The sequence below is a fragment of the Cebus imitator genome, unplaced genomic scaffold (assembly GCF_001604975.1).
Source record: "Cebus imitator isolate Cc_AM_T3 unplaced genomic scaffold, Cebus_imitator-1.0 Scaffold103, whole genome shotgun sequence".
Taxonomy (NCBI): domain Eukaryota; kingdom Metazoa; phylum Chordata; class Mammalia; order Primates; family Cebidae; genus Cebus; species Cebus imitator.
Genome location: NW_016107418.1, coordinates 1873756 through 1899534, shown reverse-complemented (window position 1 = coordinate 1899534; position 25779 = coordinate 1873756). Strand labels below are relative to the sequence as shown.

The 25779-nt window shown below is 42.9% G+C and overlaps 1 protein-coding gene across 2 annotated transcripts in view; it reads left to right on the top strand.

Moving 5' to 3' along the window:
* MTUS2 (microtubule associated scaffold protein 2) overlaps nt 1-25779 on the top strand; it is a 467424-nt gene that overhangs the window by 309293 nt on the left and 132352 nt on the right. For both annotated transcript variants that reach the window (XM_037741682.1, XM_017537489.2), the window contains exon 6: nt 15630-15841. In XM_037741682.1, coding sequence (XP_037597610.1) covers nt 15630-15841 — 212 coding nt within the window. The remainder of the gene's footprint in view (nt 1-15629; nt 15842-25779) is intronic.

Genomic DNA, 25779 nt, shown 5'->3' with positions numbered 1-25779 from the left:
CTGTGCTCCGGCGGGGCGATTTTCTCGGTCACCAGGCTGCGGACGGACCACGGGTGCTGGGCATGCAGAAGCCACCACTTCACGAAGGCCAGGCGAATATCGGTACAGCCCGGCCCAATGAAGCTGTGGAGCGATGGCCTCTTGGAATAGTACCCCCAGATGCGGACATGGTCCCAGTCTGGAGGAGCCTTGGGGAGGGGCCGGGTGCTGACCCAGCGTGGTCTGTGGACATAGACGACTTTGCAGCGGTCCTGGACCTGGGAGCGTCGGACGGGTCTGGGGCGCAGGGTCCGGGGCTTCCGGGCTCGGCGCCGCAGCCTGGCCCGGGGCCAGCCCAGGAACCTGCTCAGATAGCTGCCCATGACAGCAGTGTAGCGGTCGGGACCCTTCCTTAGAAATTCGGCTTCCACAAGTTTCCGAAGTCTGCGGCCGGTGCCAAGTGTGCAGAACTTGGTGACCGTGACCGTTGGCCTCAGGACGCCAGAAAGCGCACAAAGCATCACGTGCTGGCACCTGCTGGTCATAGAATCCTGCACGGGTCAGAACTCCAGAAAGCGCACAAAGCATCACGCGCTGGCACCTGCTGGACATAGAATCCTGCACGGGTCAGGTTGGCGCCTCGCGGACTCTGGGAGGTCAAGGGCTGCAGCTGCAACGGGGGAAGGCAGCAGCCAGACGATCTGGGGGACCAGGGAAGCTCAAGCCTCCGTCCCTCCCACTGATGGTCCCAGCCACTTGGTCTGGGCAGAGGGGCCTAGCAGCTGCCTGTAATTTGTGCCTGACTTTTTTTTTGAGACGGAGTTTCACTCATGTTACCCAGGCTGGAGTGCAATGACGCGATCTCGGCTCACCGCAACCTCCGCCTCCCGGGTTCAGGCAATTCTCCTGCCCCAGCCTCCTGAGTAGCTGGGATTACAGGCACGCACCACCATGCCCAGCTAATTTTTTGTATTTTTAGTAGAGACGGGGTTTCACCATGTTGACCAGGATGGTCTCGATCTCTTGGTGCCTGACTTTTAAAGGTAGAAGATAGAATTTCTGCCAGGTCCTGAAAACTGCAGCTACCTGTTGCCAGAAGGGTGCTCTCTGTGATCAGTGTGAAAATGAACACAATACACTTGGACACTCTTTCGAGGAAAAACAAATCATTTACTCATACCAGTAAAGGCGATGTGTGTTTCATTCTTCTAGGATGGACGTTAATGTCACTTTTTGCAATTTTGCTCTTAAGAAAATAGTCATCAGGTTTTGTTTTAGCACTGGCGATGTTGATTTTATGTGGATTTCCTGTAATTTCCAGACTTCCTACATCCATGAATAGGTGGTCTTTCAACACTAATGTCATTTATCTCTTAACACTAATGTCATTTATCTCTTTACTTTTTTTATTTAAATTATTTCAGTAGTTTTTGAGAAAAAGATCATGTTTGGTTACAGGTATAAGTTCTTTAATGGGTGATTTCTGAGGTTTTGGTGCATCCATTACCCAAGCAGTGTACACTGCCCTCAATGTGTAGTCTTTTCTCCATCACTCACCTCCCACCTATTCCCCCAAGTCCCCAAAGTCTATTGTATTGTTCTTATGCCTTTGCATCTTCATAGCTTAGCTCCCATTTATGAGTGAGAACATACAATGTTTTAGTTTTCCATTCCTGAGTTACTTCACTTAGAATAATGGTTTTTGACTTCATCTAGGTTGCTGTGAATGTAATTATTTCATTCTTTTTAAGGTTGATTAGTATTCCATAGTACGTTTGTACCGCATTTTCTTTATCCACTTGTTAACTTATGGGTATTTGGGCTGATTCCATATTTTTGCCATTGCGAATTCTGCTATAAAGGTGTATGTGCAATTATCTTTTTTGTATAATGACTTCTTTTCCTCTGGGTAGATACCCAGTAGTGCAATTGCTGGATCAAATGGTAGTTCTACTTTTAGTTCTTTAGAGAGTTGTCACACAGTTTTCCATAGTGGTTTACACTAGTTTACACTCCCACCAGCAGTATACAAATGTTCCCTTTTCAACACATCCTCACCAAGATCTGTTATTTTTTTTATTGTTTGATTATGACCATTCTTGCAGGAGTAAGGTGGTATTGCATTGTGGTTTTGATTTGCATCTCCCTGATAATTCTTGATGATGAACATTTTTTTATATGTTTGTTGGCTATTGTGTATTTGAGAACGGAGAATTGTCTATTCATGTCTTTAGCCCGCGTTTTCATGGGATTATTTGGTTTTTTTTTCTTGCTAATTTGAGTTCCTCGTAGATTCTGGATATTAGACCTTTGTCAGATGCACAGTTTACGAAGATTTTCTCCTACTCTGTGGGCTGTTTACTCTGCTGATCATTGCTTTTACTTTTTAGTTTAAGCTTTTAACTAATTGCAGAAGATTTTTAATTTAAGTAAGTCCCAGCTATTTCTGTTTTTATCGCATTTGCTTTTGGGTTTGTGGTCATAAGATTCTTGTCTAATTCAATGTCTAGAAGGGTTTTTCTGATGTTATCTTCTAGAATTTTTGAGATTTCAGGTCTTAGATTTAAGTCTTTGATTCATCTTGAATTGATTTTTATATAAGGTGAGAGATGAGGATCCAATTTCATTCTTCTGCATGTGGCTTGCCAATTACCCTAGCACCATTTGTTTAATAGGATGTCCTTTATCCACTTTGTTTTTGTTTGCATCGTTGAAGATCAGTTGGCTGTAGGTATTTGGCTTTATTTCAAAGTTCAGCTGGAAGTTTCCTTCTCCCTGTGATTATTCCCCAATTCTGTTGGCAGCCCTCCCCAAGAACCCCTGAGAGACAAAGTCAGAAGTGGCTTCCCTGGGGTCTGAGAGGGCCCACAGGACTCTTCCCACTGCTTCCTCTAACCCTATATTTTGCTTAGCTCACTAAATTTGTCTTAGCTCCCAAGAAGGCCAAATCCTCCCGTGATCTGGCTCTTCAGGTTCGCCAGTGAAGATGTGTGTTTCAGAGCAGACATCCCCCCTTTCACACTTTGGACACTTGTAGTTTCTCAGCTGTGTCATGGAGCCTGCAGCAACAAGCTACCTCTTTCAAAGGGTCTTTGGATTCTCCCAGCTTTCCTGGTGTGTTCCTCAGTCGTTCTTGGAGCAAACGTTCACAGTGTGTCTCCACAAGCTGCTCTGTCCATCTAAGCAGGAGCTGCAAGTTAGTTCTGCCTCCTGTCTGCCATTTTCCCTCACTTTCTGATTTCTATTCTGATTATTACTTTTCCTCTGCTTATACTGGGTTTAATTAGCTGATGTCATTAGTTGGAGGTCTTTCTTTAATTATTTGTGTGTTTAGTACAATAAATTTCTCTGTATGAGTTGCTTTAGTTATAGTCCACTTTGGGTTTTCATCTTCATGGGGTTCAAAATATTTTCAAATGTCCCCTTTTGATTTTCTTTTTCTTTTTTTTTTTTTTTTTTTTTTTTTTTTTTTTTTTTTTTTTTGAGATGGAGTCTTGCTCTGTTGCCCAAATTGGAGTTCAGTGGTATGATCTCGGCTCACTGCAAACTCCATCTCCCGGGTTCAAGCGATTTTTCTGCCTCAGCCTCCTGAGAAGTTAGGACTACAGTTGCGTGCCACCATGCCAGCTAATTTTTGTATTTTTAGTAGAGACAGGGTTTCACCATACTTGCCAGGCTGGTCTCAAACTCCTGACCTCGTGATCTGACTGCCTTGGACTTCCAAAGTGCTGAGATTACAGACGTGAGCCACTGCGCCCGAACAATTTCTTCTTTTATCCATGATTATTTGGAAGTGTATTGTTTAGTTTACACATACTTGGGGACTTCTCAGGGATCTTTCTGTTATTGATCTCTAATTTTTAATTCTGATGTGGTTTTAGAACACACTTTGAATGATTAAAAAAGAAAACTTATTCCTCTCCTCACAGCACCTCTAACATCACGTGTGGGATTTCCACCCCAAGCACTTCTCCACTTCTCTGTGGACACCAACTGAGTGTCCTACAATTTGATTCAAGTACAATGCCAATTACCTGGAGTTAACACAGACCACACAGGTTAAGAACTCAGTCTCACAAGACTGCCCCTCACTTTAGATGCCAACTACAAGTAGTAGGTATGTATGTTACCCACACTTCTGTCTGGCTTGGCTGCAAATTGGAGGTTCTCACAATCTTCTCCTTAAGTTGAATAACAGCTCACAGAACGCAGGGGAACATATTACTTACATTTACCAGTTTATTATAAAAGATATGATAAAGGATACAGATGAACCGTTAGATGAAGAGGTGCATAGAGTCAGGCCCAGAGGTATTCCAAGTGCAGGAGCTTATGTCCCCACAGAGAGGGTCTGCTCCTCACAACAGAGAGGGGCTGCTCCTTGACATCTGGATGCATTCACCAACCCAGAAGCCCTCCGAATCGTATACCTGAGGAATTTTTATAAGGCTTCGTCACATAGGCATGGCTGATTATTAACTCAGTCTCCAGCCCCTCTTCTTTCTCCCAGAGGAAGGGGAGAGAGGGAACTGAAAGTTCCAAACTTCTAATAATGGCTTGGTCTTTCTGGTGACCAGCCCCTATCCCAAAACTATCCAGGAGCCACCAAGAGACTCTCTCACTAGAGCAAATGATGCTTCTGTTACCCAGGAAATTCCAGGGGATTTAGGAGCTCCATGGCAGGAACTGGGATCAAAACCAAATATTAAAACAAAAGATTCTTCTGGTACCCATATCATTCAGGAAATTAGAAGGGTTTTAGGAGCTCTGTGTCAGAAATTGGGGGCAGAGATTAAATATATATTTCTTATTATGTCACAGATGACTTGAATCCTTTTAAATTTATTGAGAGTTGGTTTATGACACACAACAAGGTCTATCTTGGTAAACATTTCATGCACACGTAAAAACGGTGTCTACTGCGCTGTTTCTATGTGGAGTGTTCTACAAATGTCATAGGTCAAGTTGGTTGATAGCACTGTCAAGTATTCGACACCCTTACTGATTTTCTCTCTACATGTTCTATCAGTAGCTGAGAGAGGGCTTCAAATCTCAGACTATAACTGTAGACTTGTCTGTTTCCTTTGTCAAATTTCTCAGCATTTCCTCCATTTATTCTGAAGCTCTATAAGGTATATAAAGTTTTAGTTTATCATTTCGATGAGTCAGCCACTTTATCATTATGAAATGAACTTCTTTATCCCTGGTAATATTCCTTTCCTTGAAATCTACTTTTTTCATTGTTAATAGAGCCACTGTAGCTTTCTCTTAGTTTCAGCAAGGTATAATCTTTCCACACTAACCTTTTCATCTATTTGTCTATTTATTTTTAAGAAGGTTTCTTGTAGGCCACATATAATTAGATCTTACATTTTTATCCAATCTGAAATCTCTGCCTTTCACGTACATTTGATGTTATTACTGATTTGAGATTAAATCTACCATCTTGCCTTATTTTCTATTCAACCCATATGTTCTCTTTTCCCTCTTTTACTGCCTTCTTTTGGCATTGAATAGTATTTTATGATTCCATTTATCTCCTTTGTTCATGTATTAGCTATCTGTCTCTTATTTTTGAGTTCTTGGTGGTGGTTTTCAGTTTCATAATATTAATATAGGTCTTTAGCTTTTAGCATTCTAGCTTCAAGTGATATTATACACTTTGTGTATGGTGCAAGAATCTTACAACAGTGCATTTCTATCTCTCTCCTGGCATTTGTGCTGTTGTGATTAGATATTTTATTTCTACATATATTATGAACCTATACTACATTGTTATTATTATTGATTATCAACACTCAGTTTTTTTAAAAAGAAATTTAAATAAGAAAAGTCTTTTGAGTTACTCATTTAATTGCTGTTGTTAGTATTCTTCATTTCTTTGTGCAGATCTGCATTTCTAGCTGGTATCATTTTTCTTCTGCCTGAAGGACTTCCTTTAACATTTTTGGTAGTGGAAGTTTGCTGGTGTTGAATTCTTTTGGTTTTTGTTCACCTATACTTTTGATAAATATTTTTACTTTCTTCAGATTCCAAGTTGGCATTTTTTTTTTCTTTAAATACTTAAAGATGCTGTTCCAATGATTTCTAGCTTGAATGATTTCTAGTGGAAAATCTGCTGTTATTCTTATCTTTGGGTCTTTGTACACAATGTGTTTTTTTTTTTTCTCTCGCTGCTTTAAAGATATTCTCTTTATCATTGGTTTTGAGCAGTTTGATTATGATATGCCTTGATATTGTTTTCTTCATGTTTTTGTGCTTGAACTTCGTTGAGATTCTTGGATCTGTTTTTATATTATTTTCATCAGATTTGGGGTGTTTTTGCCCATTGTTTCTTCAAATATTTTCAGTCCTGATTCTTCCTCATCAGAGACTCCAATTATACATATATCAGGCCTCCTGAAGTTGCTCCACAGCTCCTGTTCAAAGTGATATTCTGTTCATTTCTTCGGGTATTTCTTCTCTCTGTTTCATTCTGGTTAGTTTCTCTTGCTTTATCCTTACTACTTTTCCTTTCCCTTTCATTTTCTTAAAATAACATTTATTTACCAACTCACAATTCTGTCAGTAAGACATCCAGATGTGGCTTAACTTGTATTCTCTGCTCCAATGATCACAAGGCTGATATGAAGATGTTAGCCAGGCTGAGTTCTTGACTGGAGGCTCTGGAGAAATATTTGCCTTTAAAGTGATTTAGGTTGTTGGTAGAATCTAGCTCATGTGCTTGTAGTACTAGAGTCCTTGTTTTCTTGCTGGCTATCAGTCAGGGACCACCTTCAGCTCATAGGGCCACCCACATTCCTTGCTATGTGCCCCCGCTTTATCTTCAAAGCAGTAATGGTGTGTTGAATCCTTCTCAAACTTCAAACCTCTGACATGCTACTCTATGACCAGCTGCAGAAAACTCTGCTTTTAGTAGACTTACTTGATCAGGCCAGGCTCACCCAAGACAATCTTCCTCTTAATACATAATATAACATAGTCATGAGAGTGGTATCTCATCATGTTCCTGGGTTGTTATGCAGTTGTTTTAGTCCACTAGGGCTGCCATAACAAATACCATAGATTGGGTAACTTAAACAACAGAATTTTTTTTCCTCATGATTCTGGAGGCCAAGAAATCCAAGATCAAGGTGCTGGCTGATTTGGTTTCTGGTGAGGGTCCTTTTCTTTGTTTGCAGATGGATGCATTTTTGCTGTCGCCTTACATAGGGGAGAGATAGATTATTTCTCTCATATTTCTTCTTATAAGAGCACTAATCCCATTCATGAGGGCCCCACTCTCAGGACCTAATCACCTCCCAAAGTCTCCACTTACAGATGTCACCCCATTGGGAATTATCGCTTCCAAGTATAAATCTTGAGAGAACACAAACTTTCAGTTTCTAGCAGCAGGGTATGTACATGAAGGAGCAAATATTGAGGGCAAGTGTAGGGTCTTGTCACCACAGGTGGATTTCAAGCCCTGAAGAATGGCAACCTGATAATGCTACATCTGAGAGATACAGTTTTTCTTTTCCCAAGCTCTTCATTTCTTTTTGATGGTGATGCTTCTTTTTACAGATTACTGAGTACCAAATAAAATCAGCTGAAATGGTTAGTGCCTCCTTCAGGCCTTTGGGCTTTCAAATGACTTCTGGCCTAGGAGAAGCTTTCTAGGTGGCATATTTAAGAGGGTTTCTCTCCCCTGCTGGGCTGTAAATTGAATCATGGCAGGAACTGTATTTTCTGTCATCTCTCCCATCCCCAAAACAAAACATGCCAGAACAACAAACATCTGCTGACCCTCATATTTCTGACATATCTTTCTCCCCATCTGGACAGCCAGGCTTGAGAAACAATTGTTTATATTCCCCATCTCGTTCCCCTTGCTTTGCTTACAAATGACTACCTGCTGCCATCCAGACACCCCACTATTCTACTACAAAGACCACTACTGACATCTTGATTAGTAAGTTTTTGTTTGTTTGTTTGTTTGTTTGTTTGAGACAGGGTCTCACTCTGTCACCCAGGCTAGAGTGCAGTGGCATGGTGTTAGCTCACTTCAGTCCTGACCTCCCAGACTCAAGCAGTCCTCCCACCTCAGCCTTCCAAGCAGCTGGGACTATAGTCATGCACCACCACACCTGGATAATTTTGTTTATTTTTTTGTAGAGATGAGGTCTCTCTATGTTGCCCAGGCTGGTCTTGAACTTCTGAGCTCAAGTCATTGTCCCAACTTTGTCTCTCAAAACGCTGGGATTACAGGCATGAGTGAGCCACTATGCCTGACCTCAGTAAGTCTTAATAGATATGTCCTCTTCCTTATCTTAGTACTAGCATTTGACATTATTGATTACTCTTTTCTTTCTGAAACTTGTTCCTTCCTTTGCTTCTTTGAACAACCCTACCTACCTGTCTCTTCTTGCATGCATCTGCAAATGTTGGTTCTTTGTTGCCTTCATTAGAAACCCTTCCCCTGCATTTTCTAAATCTTGCTAGGTGTTATTGGCAGAAAATAGACTGAACTGAGTTAAATCCTGATTTGGTGAATGATGCGTGACCTTCGGGAAATTATACAATTTCTCTGAGCCTCCATTTCTTCTTCTGTGAAATGGAGATTATACCCATGCTGCAGGGCTATGATGAAGGTGAGTGATGATGCATGTAAAGCACGAACACATCAGAGCTCTCAGTCTTCCATAGCTCCGGCCTTCCTGATAGCAGAGACCCTATCTTAAAGATAGGATATTCTGATGCATCTGTTTTGACACCAGCATTTTGATAAAATGGCAGCCAAATATCCCCATGTTCAAATAGGCCTATCAAAGTATCCTTATTGAGTTTTTAAAAATTAGTTGAGCTATAATTCACATACCATAAAATTTGCACTTTTAAAGTGTACATTTCAGTGATCCCTGGCAACCACTAATCTACTTTTTTGTTTTATGGATTTAATCTACTCTGAAAGTGTATTCCATATAAGTGGATTCATATGCTTTGAGGCTTTCTGTGTCTGTTTCTTTCACCTAGTAAAATGTTTATAACATTCATCCATGCGTCAGTATTTTATTTCTTTTGATGGCTGAGTAATATTCTATTTTATGGATGTAAAACAAGTTGTTTATCCATGCATTAGTTGGTGGACATTTTGGTCGTTTTTACTTTTTGCCTACTATCATTAATGCTGCTATGAAAATTTGTGTCACTAATCTTTTCTTATGCGATATCTAATCTACTCTTAATCCCTTTCAGTGTATTTTTTATCTCAGGCATTTGAATTTTTTTCTCTACAGCTCTGATTTAGGTCTTTTTTATCTTCCTTGTGTTACTTGACATGTTAAGTTATTCCTCTAGCTTCTTAAACATGTGAAATATAGTTATTATAACTGTTTAACTGTCCCTGTCTAGTAATTCTGTCATCTGTGTCATTTATTGGTCAATTACAGTTGACTGCATCTTCTTATTATGGGTTGTACAACTCTGCTTGTTTGCACGCCAGAGAATTTTTTTTTAGATGGCAGGCATTGTGAATTTTTTTTGAGTATTGGATATATTTTTATTGCCATATTATTTTTTTGAGACATGGTCTCACTCTGTTGCTTATCACTGCAGTGGCAAGATAATGGCTCACTGCAGCCTCAACTTCCCTGGCTCAAATGATCCTCCCACCTCAGTATCCCAAGTAAATAGGACTACAGGTACACACTACCACACTTGGCTAATTTTTCATTTCTATTTTTTATAGAGACAGGGTCTTACTGTATTGCCCAGGCTGATCTCAAATCCCTGGACTCAAGCAATCCTCCTGCCTCAGCCTCCCAAAGTGCTTGGATTACAGTTGCACACCACTGCACACAGCTACTTTTTGTATTTTTTTTTTTTTATAGAGGTGGGCTCTTGCTGTGTTGCCCAGGCAGATCTCTAACTACTGGGCTCCAGTAATCTACCCCTCTCAACCTCCCACAGTGCTGGGATTACAGGCATGAACCACCATGCCTAGCCCCCATAGTATTCTTGAGCTTTTTGCTGGAGTAAAGCTATGTAGTCAGAAAGAGTCTGATCATTCTGGATTTTGCTTTTTAGCCTTATTAGGCATGTACTGATCAGCAGTTCTTCCAAGCTAGTTTTTCTGCACTACTGAGCAAAACCCTTCTGAGTGCTCTACCTGATGCCCCATGAATTATGAGGTGTTTCACGCTGGCTGCTGGGAATAGGAACTATTGGTGGCCTTTGGTGAACTCTAAGTATTGTCCCACTAGTCCTTCACAGGGTTCTGTCCCCAGCCTCAGATTCTCTCCACAGGCAGGCATGCACTGATCAGAACTTGGCTAAAAATTAAAGGTCACTCCTCAGATCTTCAGAATTCTCTCTGTGGAGCTCAACCCTCCCTGGTACCCTGGCTTGTAAGCTCTAATTCCTGACCTCTCTGAGTCTCCAGATTCACTTTCTCAACTCAGAGAAACCTCCAGGCTCCACCCGTGTCCCCTGATTCCCTGCACCACAGCTCAAAAAGTCACTTGGTCAATGAGCTTAAGCAACTATAGGCTTACTTTGTTTTCCGACTCTCAGGGCTCACTATGCTTCATTGCCTAAAGTTGAATGTCTTGAAAACCATTGTCTTGTATATTTGGGGTATTTTTTTTTTTTTTTTTTTTTTTTTTAAATTTTTTTTTTTTTTCTAATTTCAGTCTAAAGGGTATGTGTGTTTCTACTTACTTCATCTTGGCCAGAAGTAGCTATATTTGAATGTAAAAATGTGGCAACTGCTGTAACACTATTAAGCCACTATTTTTCACCCTTGGAGAAAAAAGGGATTCAGACTTACCCTGATAAATAGCACCTGTACTTCTTGTAAATAACAGTAAGTTTCCTAAAGATGAAAATACTGTATGCCATGTTTTATCTTGTCTAGCGAGTGGGTTACATGAACAAAGTGTTTATTGTTGGATCTGGAAACTCTGATTGTAGCTTCCTGTTTTTTCTGTTCTTCTTTACATCAAAATACAAAAGAATCCGCTCCTGCCTTGGGATGGAAAATATAAACCCCTTCTTTCTATGGGGTGTACTCATGGAATGGCCTGGTGCTGCCCAAATTTGTAATTCCTGCCCCCATCTGTACTTAGGACCGGCTAAAAGGAAATCTCCACCCCCACACCTTCAGCTCAGCCTCTTCCCACCACCAGCCCACCCCAGGCAAGCCATTGCCAGTACTAAGTAGGAAATGTCTGAAATAAATTTTGATTGGTTTAATAAAAATAAAGCCTGTCCAACTCCATGAAGAACTCAGCACATGTACTCCCTAGGGTGTCCTGCTCTCCGTAACGCAGCTGACCAGACCCATGAAGTGCTTTGTGTTCAAGTGGGAAGCTATCAAAGTTTTGTCCTGTAATTATTTGCCTCCTTGTTTATGGTGTGAAGGTCATGGGCCATCTCTGATGTTATAAATATGCAGGTTCCCATGCTGCACTATGTGTTATTATGTCAGTTAAGCTTTCCAGCTTTAAAATTAAACCAAGCTTCTCCATCCATTACAATCCTCTGGATAGGGACTGGCTGGCTGCTGATGAATTTTTAATATTTTCTTTCCATTTTCAAGGGCCGTGTCCTCTCCAGTGCTCAGCCTTTGCACGCAATGCCTAGCCTTTGCACGCAAACTGTTTGCATTCACCTTTGTGCTGTGTAAGGTCACCAGCTTCTCCCTAGAGGCCTCACAGTTGCCAGCAGCCAGTGAGATTCAGCATGGATTCTATCCTACCCTAACAGTTATGTAGCCAGTAGGATGGCTACAAAGAAATTGTGATTGGGGTAAGATTTAGCTGGCAGGACGGTGTTCTAGATTTAGAGTATGCCCCTAAACCAGAGAGATCTGTCATAGATGTTGTAGAGTACCTCAGCAATGTGCTTAAGTGATAAGAGCCCTGGGCAAGGCAGCCAGAAGACCAAGGGCCCGGCCTGGCCTGGCCCCCACGGGACAATGGATTGCCTGAGGACAAGGGCTGGGCTTTATTTCTTTTCATTTCCCACTGTGCTTTGCACAGTCTTATTCACAGAGTAAGTGCTCAATAAAAGGTGTCAAACGTTTTGGTCGCCAAAAACCACATGAGATGAAACATGCATGTGAAGTCAGCTTGGTGTGTAGGTCATGAGAAAACACTAATCTAGGAATTTCTGCTTGTATATGTCACACAGAAAAGGAAGCACACATTGGAGATAAGACTCATTAACAGCTGGGAAGTGTAGTAGAGCCAGTCAGTAAAAAACTGGCGATCCTACTCTGTTTTCCCTTCATTTAAAGTTTCTGAAACCATTGATAAGCCCTGTGTTGAAGGCCTCTATTCACTGATATCCATTTCCTAGTTCACAAGCGTGGAAATCAGAAAGACATCGTAGGAGACCAGAGCTTTGCTTCTTTGAAAAGAGTCTAAGTAGATTCTGGCTGCCTGCACAGTGAGGTCAGTGGCATGCCTGCCTGCTTTGCTGCTTTCAACCTTAGAGCACCCCAGAAGCAATAGAAATACTGCAAGGAGCAGGGAAGGGGGTGACAATAAAACACTCCAACATCTCAGAGTGTCATTGGGGAACATGACATGTCCCTCCTTTGAAGCCTGCACGGCAGCTCTTCCTGAGAAACACGATGGGGAAGAGGTCAGGAGTGGGTCACCACTGCACCAACACTACTTCCTATCCTTGGCCCACCATGTGCCCTGTGAGCTGCCTGTGACCACCACCCTCCAGAAGTTTGCCATCTAATTATCCCATGAGCCTGGTAATTCCTAAGGAGATGTGCATTTTAGCTTCACTATGTACTGGCTCTTGAGAGAAAAATAAGAAGCGAACACCTGTTCTGAAACAGGTGAAGCTGGCTGTGTCAGTGATCTTCGTTCAACATAACTTCTGTGTCCCTAAGGAGGCAGTGAGCCTGAGCTGCAATCTTTATGTGCCGCCCTGGGGATGGTCTGACATATGGGTGGACAGGAAAGGAGGTGACAGACAGTACATCGGGGAATCAGCTATAGAAGTCGTAACAAAGATCGACAGCACGAGAAAGAATACCGTTTCTAGTGAAAACAAAAGACTGCCACTGAGAGTACAATGATTATGAGTCCTAGGCAAAGTCACGTGGGATATATTTAGAGAATGGCCGGACCCTTTCAACTAAAAGCAATAGAGAACTCTACAATCAACCTTGTTTCTCAGCTTTTCCTTCCTAAAGTCTTAGCACTGGTGCCGGAGCCTTGATCTGTGCTCTGACAGCGATGGAGTGCCACTGGTCCTGAACCAGGATTGGTTTCATAAGGTAGTTTGGTGTCATGAAGTGGCTAAACTTCCACTTGGCATGTTGATCCCAAAAGTTGGTGTTGTCAGGGGAGCCTCTGTCATAGCTCAGAACACCGGGTGTTTGCCGGCCCCAGAAGAGGTGAGCTTTTTGCACTGCTGTTCAGTAGAACACCAGAGTTTTGAATAGGTGAGTAAAAGCAATATAATAATGACACCAGCATCAAAGTAAGTGCCAAGGATAGAATTTCACTGAATCCTTTTATATTGTTCATTTACCATTGAGTATAATTTCTAACATGATGATGATGATGATGTTATTATTATTAAAGGTGGTAGTTCTTAGGAGCTATCCCACCCAGAAATAAATCTAACAGCCAAAAATACATGATGGTGTGAGCACCTGCTAACATCCATGAGCTCAGAGGTGACTGTCTGTACCAGAGATTACAATTAGCTCTAATTCACTGAGCTGGAAATATGTTTCATTATTTCCTTTAGATTTCTGAAAGAAGTGCCTTCTATTGTAACAGTGTCAGGCACCTGGTACGTTCAACAAATTAATTAAAGCACTGAAGTGTTTTTTAAAATCACCAGCTACAGTAAAATGGCAAACAGTAATTGCGGGGGGAAAAATACCTGTCTTTGGTCTTAGGCTGTGTCTTGGAGTTTAATGCAGGCTATAAAATCTCTCACCTTTCGTTGCTGATGTTTACTTGGTAGTTGTATTTGTTTTGTTTTTAGCACTGAGAATATTGAGAGAAAGTACATATGCAGGTTGATTTGCCTACAAAAAGCAAGCGAGTTTTCTGGAATATTATGTACTGTGCTATCATAAAAACAGTTTCTACGAAGCAGTGATTTCCCATTCTGCTATTCCATTAAGTCAGAATAATTTAAGATATGCCATATGTGAGGTTACATGGCAATCTCTGATGATTTTTTAAGAGGAGGAGGAATTAATTAAAATTAGAATGGCTACCCGTACATTAACCACCCGAAGCATTTAGATCAGTTAACCACTTTTCCCCTTAAAAGAGGAGGCTGCTTGCATATTCACAAGCCCATGGCTCCACCTTGTCTCAGTATACCAGGTACTGAAGGGGTTACCATTTTCTGGTTTGTTTTATATGTTGCTCCCTGGTATCTTGGAGAGGAATAAAGGACCAGAGGAAGAAAACATTTGAAATATTAGTGGATTTATGATTGTGTTGATCAGTGTCCATGTCATGTCCTCTGGAGTGTGACCTACTAGAGCGAAGGAAAGAATGTGCTTTTTCGATGTAAGCCCATTGTCAGTGGCAGGGGTTCTATACTGCCTGTGGGTGCTGGGTCTGTCTGCACCTCCCACAGAGAGACCCGAGGAAGACGCCTGCCCACCCACAGGTCTTGGACTGTGTTGGAGTGCTTCGGACCGTGGGGGAGTGCCTTCCTCTGTGCTGTTTTTGGGAACCTTGACTTTTCATTTTCTGAGCTTCAACCCAAAAATCACCTCTCCTTAGCCCCCACTAGCTCTGTCCTGAACCCCAGGCAGAGCTCCTTGCCCCTCTTCTGTGGCTCCACAGCCCCTCACATTCACCTGGAAGGAGCCGAGTCGCAGAGGGCTTTGTGGGCCATGGTAAAGTGTGTGGACTTTCTTTTTACTGTGAGAGAAAGTGAGCAGAGGGGTCCTCACAGGTCATGGCCTGCCTCACGTGTGCAAAGGTCATTCTGGCTGTGGCGTAGTGAAGGAGGAGAGGAGGAAGCAGGGCTTCCATCGGAGAGTAAGAGGGGATGGTGTCTCAGACTACACCTTTAGCCGTGGAGGAGGCCTCCACTCACATTGGAGGGATATGTAGCAGGAGACATCACAAGACCTTGGTGCTGTAGGAATTTAAAATCAGGAGTCACTAGAGCAGAGGTGATCAGGGCTGTGACTTGGATTTGACATTGAAGGAAAGGGTCACTACAGCAGCCTCTAAAGTGAAGAAAGGGGCATCGAGGTGGTATTCTCTGGTGCCCAATTAAAAGGCAGCTAGATGATTGTAAGTCTGACTTCTATCTGGATTGATTGATTTCCCATTAGACATTTTCAAAGAGCAATCTCCTTTAAGAAAAAAAAAATGTTTCTGTCTGTCCAAGCAAGCCTAGAGGAAGTGTCAGAAGCTGGAAGGAATTTGGCAGTTTTGTCCATCATCCTTTTTCCAAGCATGGAACCTTCCGCTTACAACCACATTAACGGAACAGTAGTTTTAGTTCGTTTTTTCTTTTCAATCCTTAGAAACGACAGACCTTGGGCAATTTCTTCTCTCCCATTTGCTCTTGAAGAACTCCTTGTGTAATAAGAAGCCGTTGTCACATGTGTGCTGAGTGTTTTTTCGCAAGTGACTGAGGTTTGGTTTTCTTTTTCACAGGATACCCAAAGCAGAGGACTGCGGCAGCTCGGAATGGGTTTCCACCCAAGCCGGACCCGCAGGCCCGGGAGGCGGAGCGGCAGCTGGTGCAGCGGCTGAAGGAGCGGTGCGAGCGGCAGGCCAGGCAGCTGGGCACCGCGCAGGGCGAGCTGAGCAGGGCTCTCTGCGGCTTCGACGCCCTCGCTGTGGCCACGCAGCACTTCTTCAGAAAGGTGAGGCGCCGTTTGCTGAAGGTCCAAGGGCGTTTTGGTTGGGGGAGAGGGTGGTGATGGGGACGGTGTTGTACCCGAGCGAGTCAGGGAATGCGCCATACTCTGAGGATGAATTATGAGTCCTTTATTGTGCCGGCGACCAAGAGGTGGCTAACGCCCAAAATTCTCTCGGCCCCAGAGAAAAAGTTAGGTGGTCTTTTATACCCTAGTTTTAAAAGGGAGGGGGAACTTAGCTGAAGCAAACTTTTCACAGAAGCAGAGTAAGCAAAAAGTTAAAAGATAAACTAGCACATGAGAAATAAAACAGTGCCAGGTGCGAGGGGTAAAGCTGTCAGGAAAGACACACAACTTAGAGATAACGGGGGCTCTGGGCGCTGGACAGCACCTGCGTTCCCAGGCTCTGCTGGCACTTAACTCGGCCTCTTATCAACAGATGCATTCCCGGAGGTGCCCAGTGTCAGCCTGCCCCAGCTACACACTATAGTTACATACTTAGTGGTGGGAAAATAACTAAAATGACGAAGCTAAGATGGAGTCTGTCCAGCTCAAGGAGCTAACGTGAAGCCTGAACAGCTTTTAGTCTGAGAAAGAGAGTTCGTTTTAGCTGGCAAAAAGCAGGTGATCACCACAACGGTTCTTTGTGTGTGTTGCTGTTTTGGGTTTGAGTTTTGATCAGAGTGGAGTTTGGATTTTCAGGAGTTGAGGCAGAATCTCCTGAGGCATCCCATCATGTTTTGGGAGCCACGTTTATCCTTAGGTGTGAAAGAAATGAGTCGGGGAAGAATCATTAATAATCTTCATGCCAAAAGAGGAAATTATTTAAAAACAAAGGAAAGGATATACAGGACCATTTTTGAACGTGAGATCTTTGAAGCAGTGGAGCATGTAGTTCTTTGCATTTTTGAGGGGAGATGGTCACTTTGTGCCATTTCTGCTTACAGTACATCAAAGGGAGACAGGGCCACAGTACCGTGCACCTCAGCTGTTGATGGGTAATGGAACATGTGGCCTTGAGCTCTTCTCAGGGCCATGCTCATAGTTCCCAGAGCAGCATGGACTGAGGTTCAGATTCTCCCTGCACCCTCGATTGCTCTGAAAATGCAGGGGGGTGGTTTCCTCCCAGTAAATGTCTGTATCTCCTAGGGCTGTGTGCGCACTGAATCTGTTATTAACCATGGAGCAGTTAAGCTTCCCAGCCTCTCCGCAGGGAACAGAGGTGGGAGCCTAGTGTCCCACTGCATTTGTGCTCCAGCTTGAAGTCGCCAAGGCATGCTTGGGGGAGAAAGAGCACAAACATTATAAATGCACATTTCTGGGGTTCATATGTGGACCTTCTGGTATCTACACATGGGAGGAGGTAGAACTGCTGAATATACGCTCTCCAAATAAGAAAGTGAGCTAGCAAAATAGCTGGCCAATCTGAAAAGAATAGCAGAAGAATGTGAAGTGGCTCCATGTCCCTGGCAGCTTTTTTGTTTTTTGGGGGGGGGGGCCTTTTATGCCATCCTGCACCTTCCCCTCTACTCCAATATAGAAGCTTGAGCTGCTTTTTGTTGTTGTTGTTATTTTTGTTTGTTTGCATAAAGCTTTCAACAGAAAGAGCCATTTGTCAATCTGTTTTGGAAATAAATGATAAGATGAAGGGATGGCCATGAAATTTCCGTTTTACCAATAGCCTCCTTCTCAACTAGAACTTTAACCCCAGCAGGAAATGGCCAATGTGAATTTCACACCTTCCTTTCTGGTTTAGTCATGATGCATGAAGCGACCTCATGATCTTGCATAAAGTGGCCGAACACCCACCTCTGTAAATTAAAGTTACAAACACATATTCAAGAAGCCCGTGAGGCCTGACTGGCCATGGTCAAGATGAGCAACTTTGTAGTAAGGGAAAGTGATTTGTCATATTTCCCATGACTGTCAAGTTGTACACAAAGAGGAAAACAGGGCTTCAAATTTCCTGAAGTTCAGTGATCCTGTTTATATAGTCACGCTGCCTGCCCTGGGAGTCTGCCTTCCATACGTCATTCACAGAGTCAGAACACGCCCTCTATAAAGGTTTCACATAAGGACAAAACAGTAGATATTGATGTAACATATTGATAATATGTTTGTTTCAGAAGTTGGAGCTTTTTTTTTTTTGGAGACAGACTCTTGCTCTGTCACCAGGCGCCAGGCTAGAGTGCAGTGGCGCAATCTCGGCTCACTGCAATCTCTGCCTTCTCCTGCCTCAGCCTCCCGAGTAGCTGGGACTATAGGCACGTGCCACCACGCCCAGTTAATTTTTGTATTTTTTAGTAGAGAGGGGGTTTCACCATGTTGGCCAGGATGGTTTCCATCTCTTGACCTCATGATCCACCCACCTTGGCCTCCCAAAGTGCTGGGATTACAGACGTGAGCCACCGCACCCAGCCAGAAGTTGGAGCTTTTAGCCCCCACTTTTGGGATCATGGCAGGGGAGAGGGTAACTATGCCAAAATTAGGGGGCAGCTCCCTGTAGTTATGCACCTCCATGCTCCAGGAAAATTCCTTGTTGGCCTCCAGACCACGAGTTTTACTTCTCTGTAGCATGCACATGGCTGTCAAATCAAAGACCAAGAGCGGCTGGCAGGTGATTTGCAGGCGTCTCCATCAGACCTCCCTGCTACTACAGCGGCACTTGGCATGACATTTCAGCAAGATGGATGGTGGACATGAATTTTATTTTCTTTCCAGTAAATCACAACCAGTAACTCCACATAGGCTTCAAAAATGACCGTGGCATTTCACCTCCCACACGATGTGTTTTTTTCTCTGTCTTTCCGATCTTTACGCTCTCTTTCTCTCTCCCTCCAGATAAATGCCAGAAGAAAAAATAGAAGATAAAATGTTTTTTAAAAAAATAAAAAGTCTTAATTGAGCATAATCGGTGGCTTTTATGCAGGCCTTCATGCGTGCCACGTAGTTTAAGGTGATGGATTTGAGAATTTGCTAGTAATACCGAATTAGACCAGGAAGTGTGGCATGGGGTGGAAAACCTGGGAGAATAGAGGCAAAGCAGCCTTGGAACCTTCAACAATGGAGCCCTCTGAAGTTACCCAGGCAGGAGAACCCAAGGTGCCCGTGTCACACTTGTGGGAAACCCATGCACTAATATTGTGAATGAGATTTGGTCCAAGCTGAGCATGGCTGCTTTGAGGAAGCATGGCCCGTATAGCCTGAAAATGCACAATCTGTTTACTTTACCGATTAGAAGGCCCTGCCAGAATTGCATCCTGTAAGGAATGCACATGTATCTTTTGTACACTGAAGCGTATTCATCTGCAAAGCATGCTCAGGTGGAGAGAGGGCACAGTACTAACCCAGAGTCAGTTCCATCTCTGCCTCCATCCAGTGGTGAGACCTTGAGCAAGTTCCTGCCCCTCTGTGCACTTCGTCATCATCACCAGTAGAAATAGCATCCCTGTCCTTTCTCTACTTCCCCCCAGCTGAGTCACCACTGATCAGTTAGCTTTGAGTCTCAGTTTTCTCCATTTAAAATGGGATTCATAGAATTCATTGTAACTCTTCACAAAGTCATTGTGAGAATGTAGTGAATTAATGTGCAAAGGCGGTTTGTAGAAATGGGTCTCGCCATGTTTCCTGGGCTGGTCTCAACTCCTGGCCTCAAGCGATCTTCCTGCCTCAGCCTCCGAAAGCACTGGGATTACAGGCGTGAGCCACTATGCCCAGATGGCAAAGGCCCTTTTTAGACAGATATTCAATCAACATTCTTTTCTGAGTACAACAAAATCTATCAAGATCTACCTCAAGGATTTTACTCTCAAGTGAGATAAAGTGAAAACATAGTCAAAGCCACTGGTGTTTCATTCTATATGTCCATAAAGGGCTTGGCCTGGAATGTACTTTAAAAATAATTTTAGAAATAATTTTCAGTGGCCAGGCTGCTCGAGCCTGGCCAACATGTTGAAACCCTGTCTCTATCAAATGTTAAAAAAAAAAAAAAACTAAAAATAAAATATATAGCCTAGTGTGGTGGCATGTGCTTGTAATCCCAGCTACTTGGGAAGCTGAAGCAGGAAAATTGCTTGAATCCAGGAGGCAGAGGTTGCACTGAGCCCAGATTGCACCACTGTACTCCAGCCTTGGTGACAGAGGGAGACTCCATCTCAAAAAACAATTTTTTAAATTACAGTGAAAATAATTTTCTAGTACAGCTCTTCAGTTGCTGCTATATATTTTTTCCTGAATGTGCTGATGCCATTATTTTAAGTACGTGTTGGAAGTAAGTTTCACCACTAGAAAAAAAAAAATTCAAAGCCCAGATAAGAATCTCCCTTCTCTGCCGTGTGCTTTACAGCTCCTGGCAGAGTAGCTGTGAAAGTTGTCAGCCCTGACACAGCCTCAGCCCAGCGTTCAGGGATTCTGAGATGCCACACTTTGGTGCCAACAGCAGCTTCATGCTTGTGCTGGTTGCAGGCAGCTCTGTCCCTGCAACAAGGCATGTTCTTCACCACAGGCTAAACAGATCTCCTAAATCCATGCTCCCAGACCCCCAAGTGGTGTAGTAATGAGTGTGACTCTCAGGGACTCGCGCTTCTCAGGGTCAGGTTGAATGGTGTGATAGTGCTCTTGCTGTGTGGTTCCCCAGAATGCTACTCTTTAGCATCCCCTGGTGGTTCATCCATGAAACAGTCCACACGGTGGTCCTCACCCTGCAGCATGGAGTTGTACACACATTACCTTTGAGGGTGCATGTATTTTCATGTTACTTTTAATAAGATTTATTAAACTTATTCACTATTTTTCATATCCTTTTCTTGTTAACTTTGTGAATGTGACAGTAGATGATGGTTTTGAATTTTTTTTACATGTTATTAAATAGTTTAGGCATAAAAGACATGCAAATGAATATGTCAAGCATTTTTGGACTTTCTAAGCTTACTAAAAAATTAATAATGGACCAATCTTCTTCTTCCCAAAGTGTGTGTGTGTGTGTGTGTGTATAATGGCTTTTATTGACCTTTTATCTAAAATTTTTTTTAATATACAATAGTGGAAAGAATAAAACCTAAATACCCATAATCCATATTTAACATTTATTAACATTTTGTCATATTTGCTTTATCTATGTCTTGTTGTTAGTTAGAAGTATGTATGTTTTTTATATATTTTATATATTTGAACATCAACCTTTCACCTTCAGTTCACATATATTAATAGACAATCTTTAGCAACTCTGCCTCTACCATATGGGTGGGTAGGTAGGGAGGATTCCAGAAAGTAAGAGGTAGAACTTATAAATAACAATAGAACTCTTATTTATTGACCATCTACCATGTTTGGGCACTTAATAGATATTATTTTAACCCTCACAACCACCGTAGCTATTGCAAATACTATCCTCCTATGAAACTTGGGGAAACTGAGGCTTGTGGAGATTGCATAGTCCTCTGAAGACAACATAATTTGAAAGTGATGGAGCCAAGATGCAAATACAGGCCAGGCCACACCCAAACCCATGTTTTTCCGTTATTGGGATACTTCTCCCTCTCCTCACAATCATCAAGGTGCTTTTGTTGTTGTCGCGGGAGGAAAGCACAATTGCAAAACAGGGGAAACTAATATAAAAGTGAAACACACAGAAAATGGCCTCATGGATTAAGCTGTTGCCATAAAAAAAATGCTGTGTGCTCAAGTGGAAACCTCATCATTGTAAATGGGAAGGAGACTTGGAAGAGCAGGATGGAGAGAAGAGCAGAGTGTGGGGTGAGCAAAGAGGAAGGCAGAGCGTATTGGGAGAATACCCAACGCCTGCTGTCTGCAGAGCGGCCCCCCTCCCTGCATATCTTTAAGGCCTTGGTAAGTTAGTTAATGGCTTCTCAATGCAGATCTAGGCACTGGGGAACTGTTTTTTAAAGTGCAGTGATCCCTCGAGCATGGATTGCAAGCTCCTCATAGTGAAGCTGGCCCCAGCTCATCTTGAGTGCTCCATAACCAACACCTGGTTGGGTTCGTGGGGCAGGGCAGGATGTGTGTTAAAGGGGAGGAGGGAAGAGATAGAGGTAGAACCCCTTTGGAAAATAAAGGCTTGCATTTATTTTAATTCTATTTAATGCATTTAGATTTTAAATTCAGGAATTCATCAGAATGAATGTGGCCCTTGAGCTCCAAAAGCAGTAGAGAAGCTATTACATCCACCAGCTAAAGGACTTTACATTTCAGAGATTTTCCCACTGAGCAGAGCTCTCAGAGCAGTAATTATATCTGATCAGAATGGAAAACAGTAAGCTCTTTGTTGCTTCCCGAATCCAAAACATGGTCATTTAAACATAGTGTTTTGTGCCTCTCCCACTTATAAACGATACTCTGCGATTATCTTCTTTTCCCTTAATTTTATCTTGAATAACCAAAGGCTTAAAGAAAATGTGAGCACTTAGTGTGGCATTTCTGACAGTTATTCAGCATGTAACACAGTAGAGAGTATTAGTGAAGTGGTAAATTCAAGGTAAATTAATGGTTCCTATCGTTATTGTTCTGAAAGAATGTTATGTGTCACAAAAGTAAGTGCTCCCACAGTGCTTTGCTAAAAGAACCATGAATGTCTGTGTCCTTTTACTTGTAGAACTTCAGCTAAAGGAATTTTTTAGCACAATCCCCAAACATCAAAATATTCCCAATATCAGGGGATAGAATCCCCCAGCTATTCCATGTAGCCTTTAGAAGTAATAAGAACACTTGGCCTGTGGTGTCAATGATATAAAACATCGTGGTCAGTGGAAAATAGAACTCAAAATCGCAAAGTTGTCTCAGTATTCATGGGAAGTCCTTGGTACTGAAGCCTGCTAAAACCTGACTCTATTGATGATAATATAAATTTCACAATAAAGTACAATAAGGTGAGAATAGATTCCCAACCAAGGTAAAAACTAATTCCCCCATTCAGTTTATCTCACTTGTGCTTTGTCATCAATGTATTTTTTGTTGTTGTTGTTTGGCTTTTTTGTTTTGTTTTGTTTTTTGGTAATTAAATGACACTCTTTTGAAGGCAGATAGGTGCCATGGGAGAAGAAAGATGAATTTCAGCCGCTCCTTTGCAGAAGAGGCCTGAGGCTTTCCCCAAACCTGATGGGCAGTTGGTTAAAACTGGTCTATAGTAAAAGTGCATGCCTTTAAGATATTCTGGGATGCGGAATTCACCATAGCCTTCCTGCAGGCCAGAGAGGCCATGGAGCAAATGGGACATGGAGTGTCACCCGAGCATTCCACCCAACTTTTCTGGACCCATGACCTCTGGCAGATACCAAAGTCTTCACTGAAATGTCACTGGCAACCTAATTTGAAAATAAGTGCTGTAAACTCCCCTCCAACTAAACACGGGTCAAAGCAATGACAATATTCCCAAAATAATTACTCCCTAACAAGAGGAGATATAGTGTCTCAGCCCTAGAACCTCTTTCCTGTGAAAGATGAGTTTATTAACTTTCCTAGACCTGAGTTTTTCTAGAAAATGGAGTTACGAAGGGTCCAATTTTAAGGATAAGACTAGAATGAAGGGCCTCTCAGGGCCGGGGGCTGTGATTTCATTCAGTGCTTCTGACTCTGGGGTGTTCTATTAGTCTCTTTTCATACTGCTGATAAAGATGTACTTAAGACTGGGCAATTTACAAAAGAAAGAGGTTTAATGGATTCCTAGTTCCATGTGACTGGGGAGGCCTCACGATCATGGCAGAGGTGAAAGGTACATCTCACATGGCAGCAAACAAGAGAAGAGAACTTGTACAGGGAAACTTCCCTTTTATAAAACCATCAGATATCGTGAGACTTACTATCACAAGAATGGCATGCAAAAGATCCACCCCTCTGATTCAGTTACCTTCCACCAGGTCCCTCCCACAACACACGGGAATTGTGGGAGCTACAATTCAAGATGAGATTTGGGTGGGGACACAGCCAAACCATATCAGGCGTTATCATTTAAATACCAGAAAATCATCGCCCACAAACTCAGCTGGTAGAGCCTGAGACTTAAGCACCAGAAGGTGCTGTGGCCTTCCTCGGGGGTAGGGTGTGTCTGTTGACCCATGTGGCCTGCTCTAAGCATAGTTGGTATGGGACCATCACCATTTTGAAAATACAAGTTAGGTTATTCTTTTTAGGAAAAATCATTTAAATAACAAACTCCTGTGGAGCATGTGAATCATAAGTCTGTCTCTAGCATATTATTTCCTATAATTTCTTGGGGATGCCACCAATGCAAAGAGAGACAGGGAGAGAGATAGTCCTCCAGTAGTTGGCTGTCAAGGCTGAGCCCTCTCCTTGGTTCCTTTGGTGTCTGGTTTCTAGCAGGAGTTAAGAGACCTGGTGGCATTTGCAGTGCCTTTCTATGTGGGACTAAAACTGGCACCTCATTGCCTGTAGCAGGTTGTGATGCGAGCCTCCCTCCCTGTGTCCGCATTCCTCTACCTCCTGCTCAGTACACACACACTCTGATTGAATCATCTCCGATTCCAAAGATAGATAATAGTCCATCCTAGTCATTCTGTCTGTGGTCCATCCACTTGGTAAATGGACAACTTGAAAACTACGTCTCAGCTCCTGAGTTCCAATTCTGGGGCAGAGATGCTCCCTGAAATCACAGGAGGGCAGAGTGGGCTGTGAAGCCTGTCGGGCAGCCAGGTTTCCCAGGGCGGAGGCACCTTGAGGGAGGAGTGTGGCTTGTGAAGAGGGCCAAGAAACACATATGATCTCTGCAGGCAAAGGTGGAGGAATCGGGCCTTCCGGGCAGCAGGAAGAACTTGAGCAGAGAGCAGTGCAGCGTGGGGACAGGGCAGGACCACTCTGTGGAAGGTGAAGACTCGAATTTTCCTAAAGCTTTGGGTGCAGGACTCATGATGGTGGGGAATGAGGATGAAGAGTTCGGGGCCTTGAATAGCAAATAAAAGAGGAGGCACTTGTGGAGGCAGGCAGGAGGCCCTGAGTTTTGGACAGCAGCTGCAGCGCTGTGTCTCAGGCTGTTTTAGGAAGATTAATGCAGTGGCAGGTGTGAGTTGGATGGCAGCAAGAAAACACGTAGGAGGCTCTGCCAGGGGAACTAAAATCCAGGCAAGAGGAGAGAAGGGTCAGGGGAACCTGGGGTCCCAGTGGAAAGGAGAGGGCAGATACAGAGCCTGAGGATCAGGCTGTGAACCTGACAACGAAGTGGGTTCAAGATGCCCCAGATGATAAATAACGGACCCACCCCACCCTAGCCCCAACAATACCCACGCAGAAATCACAGACTGCTGAGAACTTAGGAATTATGTGCATATACAGCTCAGAAGTATTTAAAGGGGTCATGGGTTCCCTTGAAGAAATCTGCTCTGGAACTGTTCATTTTATGCATCAGTGAGCCCTCAAGTCCAGGAAAAGATAAAGCAATGCCAAGGGACCTGTAGTTTTCGTCCTAGAATCTGCTTCTGACCCGTGTGTCACCTGTCCTACCTCCTGGGAGGTGTCCCACCCATCCTCTGCAGGAATCTTGAGGTGGCTCTGAATTGCTACTTCCCTTAAATAAATTTAGTTAATGTTTACAGTTAGGTAGAATAAGTTCTAATGTTTGATAGCATAGTAGGGTGGCTGTAGTTAACAATGTATTGTTATATTTCAAAATAGCCAGAAGAGAATATTTGAAATGTTTCCAACACAAAGAAATGATAAATGTTTGAGGTGATGAATATCCTCAGTTCCCTGATTTGATCATTGAATATTCAATGCATGTATCAAAACATCAAATACACACCACAAATAGGTACAAATATGTAGCCATTTAAAAAAATTCAAAAAAATTAACCCACTTTATGGTTCCTACCATCCTGCATGCCTCCAGAGCTGGTGCAGCCCCCTTTATTGATTTCCAGAATTCTTTCTGCTCAGTAGTGCTGGGATCTCCATGAGGGAATTAAGCAGAAGTGTGGATG